Source organism: Cariama cristata, unplaced genomic scaffold (genome assembly GCF_000690535.1).
Source record: "Cariama cristata isolate BGI_N322 unplaced genomic scaffold, ASM69053v1 scaffold10816, whole genome shotgun sequence".
NCBI classification, from domain to species: Eukaryota; Metazoa; Chordata; class Aves; order Cariamiformes; family Cariamidae; genus Cariama; species Cariama cristata.
The window spans coordinates 1-7,794 of record NW_009623925.1 but is presented as its reverse complement, the minus strand read 5'-3'; the positions used below and the strand labels follow the sequence as shown (position 1 = coordinate 7,794).

Here is a 7,794-nt window from a genome sequence, read left to right as displayed (position 1 = left end):
GTTTGGGACTACACATTTACAACTGGTAGTTTTTAATTAAGACTAAATATCACCAGAGTATTAGTTATGGTTCAGGTCAAGATTTTTTTAAATTGAGAAATAGAAAAAGCTTGCCATCAGTAGCTGTAAAGAGAGTTTAAAAACTGTCTTCCAGCATTACAGTATTTCCCTCCCCAAAACTTATTCCGTAGACAAAATAAACTCTAAATTCAAGCATCTTTAAAGAATGCCTGCATTCTGGATTTTCTTCGTGCAAGAGCTTCTTGTTTTTTTCTTTCAATCTCTTCTTGAGAACACTTTCTATTTTTTTGTTGCACCACAGACACTGTAAATAAAAAAACATGTATTAGGAGCCTTCAAGTTCGTTCAGTGTGTATTTGAACTTACCTGTTTTCTGCGTTTGAAGATCTATGGCAAGAGCACACTATTCTGACATACCAGGCACCCAAGTTAAAAATGGCTCATCTATCCTGTCCCCAAGGCAGGAAGGGGGATAAGATGCATGACCTTTGTAGTGCTACAGATTACGACCTCCCAATGAAAATACTGGGATGCAGACATTTGCTTCAAGGAAATTTTACTTGGCTGCCCTTCAAGTGAACCTTGTGACATCAGGAGTCAACATAGGAGATGGTGATGGCTTAAGAAAATTAAGGCTATCAGAGTGAAAAGGGCTCTACAGTTTAGTGAGTTAGGCAGAGATATGGGCATGGAGATGGTATAGATGCAGAGGTCAGATACAGTACAGGTGTCACACAAATAAAACCAGAAAGGTTGAAAAAAAGGTCAAAAGTAGCAATAAAAATTGGCAAAGGAGACAAGAACATGATAGCTAAGCGTAATATTTTATATGTTGTGTTACAGAACTATAAATTCCCATCCAATAAAATCCTGACCTCGCTGGAATGAACAGAAACACTCCCTGAACATGTCAAGAATTTTACCGTTTTTATACACCAATTTCCAATTAATGTCCTTTTAATAAGAAGTCTTTCAAACTGGGTAAGTTAAACAAAGGGTCTCTTTGCTTCTTAAAAAAAAAAAAAAGGTGTCCATCAAAAATTACATACCAGTTTTTGAAAGAATCACTTAACATCCATCTTTTTGTTACAGCAATGTCCTTTCACCAAAAATGTAAGACTGAGGACAGTTGTTGTTTATCTGTAAAGAAAATCTTCGCTATTCTTTTTCATTCCTTTATTCTCTAGAACATTCCACAGAATGACTCCTTATCTGTCCTCTTCCCCTTAACGTCCAAAATTGCTACTCTCCATTTATCTGCTTCTTTGCTGGGGGAGAAACACAGATAAAGTACTGATTCTTCAAAAAATGCTGGCTGATAGTTTGCAGGAATTAATTTGTTGTTGTTTTTGTAACAGTGCTTCCTGAAAACTGAGGTTGATATAGTACACTCTGAGGCACAGTTGATCAAAATTACTATAAAACTTCACCAAGCCATGAGATCAAGTTAAAACAAAACTGACTGGCACATGACTGGTTCTACGTTTCCCTAGCAAGTACCACCAGTGCATGGAATATTACAGACTGTTGCTTTACGATGGAAAAGTGACTGACCTCCCCTCTAGATGAAAGGAAATGTTAGTGTTTAGATTGGTAATACAAGAATATTTCACTCGCAATTTTAGCCACAGAGCAAACAACAATAGAGGCCAAGGTCTCAGAAGCACTGAATGATTTGATGTTCCAATTTCCAGGTGTAAAATAATAAAAAGAAATTGTATCATCTGCTGCCTTCTTTCCCTGCCCCATTAACTGGGGTCTTACAAATCATGGCTGAGATGTTTTTAAAAATTAACTGTAAATTAAAGCACAGATTCACACTGTAACAGTTACTACGAATCAACATAGTAGTATTTTTAAGTAACAATTTAAGCATAGGGTATGCTGAGTGCTGCCATCAACCTATACTTGATTTTCCTGATTCTGAGTGTCTATGGAGACAGAGTGTGAAGTATTCAGAGAAGTGGAATGAAAATGGGAAACAGAAGTCCTTAACTACAGGAATTCACAAGATGCACCAGGGCAGTTTTATTTTGGAGAAAAAAACCCCTCCAAATTCTCATTAGAACATTTACTAATGCCTAAACTGAAAGAATGAATATTGAAGCCTTTTCTAAGTTGCAATACAGTATAAATTTCTCTGACATTCTGATTACAGTAAGAAAACAAAAACAGTCTGACAATTATACAATAAAGACAAATACCTGATGCAGGCAGTGCAAAAGACTCTGAAAGGTGCCTCTTGAAAGGTGGTTTCTTATTGTCAAGCTTGCTGTGCAAAGTCACATTCACCTGATTCTTGCTTCCTTCCAAACCCTGCAGAGTAATTCCAATGCCAGAATGACTCCCTGGATTTTCAGACCCTACATGAGGAACGCCCTGAGAACTGTTAGTCTTTCGGAACTTAAACTTTGAGGGCACAAGTGATGTTTTGTTACCAAAACTGTTATTTGGCATCTTTCCCGTAACAGACAAAAGATCTGGCCTGTCTAATGTTTTGCTAGTAAAGACGTTTACTCCATTAACAGGACTTACTTCAGAACCAGTCTCTCCTGCTGGCACAGAATTTGACCTGTACCATTTTCCCGAAACAGTCTTAGCAGTATCTTCAGAAGCAGCTTGACGACAGTTTTTAGAGAGTGTGTATTTACACTCCATAGAAGTACCTGAGATCACAGTCAGAGGACTTGAGACATTTTTACAGTTCACTATGTGACCTGTTGTGGCCAGCCCATGTGTAACCTTTGATGAATTCCTACAGGAATTGTTTAGTGAGAAAGCATCCTGTTTTGCATTTGGTTTTTGTGCCAAGAGGAGATCAGGTAGTCCTTGTTTAGATGCTCGGAAGCTGTTATCAGCATTTGATCTGGAATTAATACTGGGTCCTTGGATAGTTTTAGCTCTATCATTTCCTTGTTTAACATCCTGGCTCTGAGTCTGCTTTTCTATATCATCACACACTTGATACAACAATTCATCATCCTCACAGTTTGCATCCCAAAGACTATCAGATTCACAAAACATATCCAATACCTCATCAGAGAATTTCGGTTCATTCCAGTCATCAAATGACAGAGGACATTTCTTAGGTATTTCAACTTGATTTAAGTGACCTGTATTAGCTTGGTTAACCACTTTAGTTAGATCATTAGACTTCGTATCGGTGGAAACGCTGGACGACTGACAGAAAATATTGTGTGTGTTATTCCCAGGCTTTTCAGTCCATTGTCTATGAGGATTAGATCTTGAAGGAAAAGGAGGAACAGGGTCACTTTTAGGCTGAGTAGTTTCATTTCCATTCTTCGCTTCAGATTGCATTGTAACAGAAATATAGTTCAAATCACTGTTTTGGCCACTTTTCCAAATAGAATTTATTTTATCCGGCTTAATGTCACATTTGCCATGAAAGGCTATGGTCTCTGTCTTTAAGTTTTCCGTCTTACATGGCTTTTGTAAAGAAAGAGATTTTACAACATTTCGTGTGTTTTTACTAGAATGTTTCAAAGGTGAAAACTGCAAACTGTTAGATTTGTGTACACTCCCCAAACAAGTTACCAAATTGCAACTACTTCTTTCCTTTGTTCTGCTAGCATCACTGAAACCATGCACGGAGGGATTTGTAGGAACGGGTGGTGTTTCTTCAGTACTTATCAATTCAGGATTTTGCGTTATTTGCATCACAAAGGAGTCATCTGCCAAAAAATCTGTATCCCAGTCATCAAAGTCATCATTAACTACTCCAGCAAGCTTACTGGATACCACCAATTGTGTCTTCAAAGAAGGACTTTTTTTTGTCAATGTGTGCATATGAGGTTTTGGAAAAGTCTGGTTCACGCTTCCTAGTGCGCACGCAGTATCTTTTTGATATGCCTCTGAATTACCATGTTGCACGTCTTTAATTTGCTCAGGAAGGTGCTCCTCCTCCAGCGTGCTTTTATTTTCATGGAAACTATTATTTAAAGAAATACCTGATAGTCCCTGGCTCAACTGTCCACTACACTTCTGGGTAGAGCAGTCAAAAAGAGCACGAAGGGCTATTTCAGCCTCAAGGTCTATCGACTTTTGACTGCTAGATTGACAGGGCTCTGCAGCAGGGATGCCAGTGCTCTGTCCAACTGGTTTCAGGGACAAAGCAGTATCTGTTTCAGAAACTTCACCAAGGACTGATTTCAGGTTCTTCATATTTACTTCGTCTTTAGAATTATTTAAAGACTCTGAGGCAGTCTGGATGAAGTCATGACCAAGCTTCTCTTGCTCCTGAACCGCATCTAGCTCTACCAGATTTTTATCAAATTCCTTAGCCAATTTCATGAGTTCCTCTTCAGGATTTTTTATTTTAAGATCTCTAGATTAAAAGAAAAAAGAAATACAGAAAAGAAAGTCAGACCTACTGAGAAAATGTACCCAAGCTCAGTAACACGACCAGATGAGCTGTTCATTCTCTATTTTACCAACTACAGAGAATATGACTGAATCCCACCGCTTTCAATGCGTAGTCAGCATGCGATCTTTTTGATAATTCCCAAGAAATACCCCATTAAGAAGAGGTAACAAGCCCAAAGTTAAAAGCATTCTGTATGCTAACGTACAATTACATGGTTCACTATACATAAAGGAACACCACATACCCTTTCTCATGAAAGCCCAGCTGTGACAGACAAGACAAAACTGTAACTTACCTTGTACAACTTAACTTTGTCCTAGCTCGCACTTTTACTACTCCAGGTGTACAGGGAATAGCATCCTCACCAATCCATGTCCCTAAAAGGGAGCCTTCGTTACAGGCTGCTTTTTCATCCTGAATGATTAGATTTATAATGCTTAGCAATTTGATTTCAGGTAACGATTGGAATAGACACGCGCTTTGCATTAGTTAAAGTCACTGAACCAATTAAACTGGATCAAATATGTTAAAAGCCACAGATAGGAGCTAAACCAATACAAGCTAAGCAAGATTACTGCGACACTGTCTGCTGATAGTTGTATCACTTTGATTGTATCGACTTAAAACAGGAACTTCAATTAAAATAACTGAATTTTACTTTGGTGCTCAAATCTAATATTCCAGTCACTTCAGGTTTGCACATAATCTGCAATATTCATGTTACAAGCTGTGATCTAGTTTAGTATACTACTAAGGAGCTAGTTGAGATGCACTGTCTTTATCTACTTAAAGCAGCGCTAACAGATCAGAGAATTTGAAAAAAAATCATATTCTGTATGCTTTCAGGAAAAAATTCCGACTTCTTCCATTGCAAGTCATTTATATGAGGAGCCTTTAAACAGACGTAAGTGGAGTTTAGAAACTAAACGAAGTTGTTTCAGAGCTTCAAAGTTTGGGCTTCGATTTAAATTCTGGAATCTAAGAGATACAATACCGCAGCGGTAAATTGTCTAGAGGGCCAGAGCCATGGGATGTGGGAAATTACTGCATGTAAGCCAGCAAAAGTAATTTGACCTTTACTAACTACCAGGGTAGTTTTGGTTAGGTTTTCTTTTTCTTTGTAAATTTATTTCTTTTTAAGGAAAAAAGAACATGAGCCACAGACAGTTGCAAACCCTGGTATTATTTACATTCATGACAGGCCTATGATCATTTAAAAGGAAGGAAGTGGCATCCCTTATCAATGATTTTCCAATTCTTAAGTATAATTTCTCACAAATATGCCAAATAATGAATAGATTTTAAATGGCCCCGTCAAATAAGCAGGCATATTTTGCAATCTAAATACTACAGAACTGTTTTAGGAATGACATGTTCTCTTCTTGCACTTTTATTAAAAAGCAAACAATAAGCCAACACTCTTATTTTCACTTTCCAGGCTGTGCACATCAGGTTCACAGCAGAAGGCGACACCAAGAACATAGATCTTAGGGTAAAAAGGCAAATTATTTAGAACAATGAAGCAACGGTACTATGTCTATATTATTGTGGACTCTCTCCCTCATCTGAGTCTTGTTCTTGTACTTCAGCAGTCATTCAAGACCATTCAAATGCTTAAAAACAACTGCCAAGTAAATCCAGTATGTGAAGAAACTCTTACCTTTTAGCAGATGAGTGGTTAAGGATTAATAAACACAACAGTATTCCTAAGACCGGGGGCAATAACTTGTATTCTGAAAGTAAAACTTTCTAAAATGGAGCTGCTGCAAGTCCACTTTCTTAATATGTCCTTTTTTACAGCATCTGTGACTCGTAAGAACAACCAGTCAAATGCTATGCTTGTGATTTTAATTCAATCCAGTTTTATGAAAGTGTTACTAGTTTTCTACACACCCAATTCTTACCAGGAGACTAGTGTAAATAAAATTGAGCCTTCACTAAGGCTGTAACACTATTCTGTTGATTACTGCATATGCAGAGCATTGTTTTAGAAAGTAACAATTACCTGAGGAGCAATACGATTAACAATTTCTGAAATCTCTACTGCGCATCTACTGGTAGACTGTTTGGTTTTTCCATTGCCTATGAAAACAAACAAACAACCTTCTTAAAAGTGGCAAAACAATTCCATTTATAAAGTGCAGTATATCTCAATTCAAATATATGTGCTAAAATCAGAGCTTGCTTCAGCACTATATTGAAGAATTTATGGGTTTTTAATAAAAATAAAACCAAACCACCTAGCAATGATAACAGAAAGGAACCTTTTTTCACTAAATTTGGTAACTCTTAGTATACTCCCACTGCACACCTCAAATAGGCACCCTGAAGTCTGGATTTTGTTACTATTACCTAGTCTGTGAATTGGTGAATGAGGATCCCAAAAGATTTCTTGCTGTATATCGGTGTCATGAACAGGAGAGCTGAAAGTTGGTATTCGCGATTTCCTACTCAATGATCTCTTTGGTGTTTTATGCAAACATGACTCTGTGTAAACACAAAGATGATCCTCATTTAAAAACAAACAAAACGCCAAAATAACTTAGAACACACAACAGGACAAGGCACAAAGAAGATGCTTTAGGAACTTCAAGAATAAAAATCAAGTTCAACATTCCTTTACTTATAACAGGAATATTGTTCACAACTATACAGTTAATGGAGAATATGACTCTATCTTAGTCAGTTACATCACCACAAAGATAACACAGCATTACATGATACTGACAGCTATATGCTCAGCATCTGATGGTAAGGATGAGAACTGTCAATCCTCCTACTTCAGGGAATACTGACTTCAACTTATGTTAAAACTATGTATACCTATATGAGGGAGTTATTTTCTATTCTTTCTTGTTGTGCATCTTTCACCCAGACTCTGATTTGGGTCACAACTTTAATGGACTCTCAAACCGTTCTGGGTCACAACCTACCTTTGTCTGTACTTCCTCCACTGAGCCTTTTCAGCTGGGACTGTTAAAAGCAGGAATATAGCTATTCAAAACCAGCTTGCAGCTGTCTCAGATCAGTAAGTGAACTGAACACACTATGTGAAGCTCATCCAGTCACCCCTGCCCTTTAGAAATGACATTGCAGATGTGGGAGCCTACAGAAATAATTTTAAAAGATAAAATTACTACGTGAGGAGCATCTTAGGAGATGCTTTGCACTTAAGCTCTTAGCGGGACCAGGCTTTATCCTCTCCTCGAGTGGATTAGCATCCTCAGTCAGTTCTAAGTATCTGCCGCGGGAAGATGCTCTTCATCACTCCCTGACAAGAGCCCCTTCCAACGCACACAGACGGGGGAGAGCGGGGGATTACACCGCACCGGCCCCCTCCTCACAGGCAGGCCGCGCCTCCCCCGCGCCTCCCGGGGCGGCGGGCAGGG

The 7,794-nt window shown here is 38.3% G+C and overlaps 1 protein-coding gene across 1 annotated transcript; it reads right to left on the bottom strand.

Moving 5' to 3' along the window:
* Nucleotides 1-209: 209 nt before the first annotated feature.
* On the bottom strand, nt 210-6,892 carry ETAA1 (Ewing tumor-associated antigen 1; the record flags this gene model as incomplete). The annotated part of the gene is made up of 5 exons (XM_009702970.1): nt 210-325; nt 2,226-4,366; nt 4,701-4,819; nt 6,411-6,487; nt 6,758-6,892. Coding segments are annotated over 5 exons (2,588 nt in total), but the record flags the coding sequence as incomplete, so codon positions are not given.
* Between the last annotated feature and the right edge of the window lie 902 nt (nt 6,893-7,794).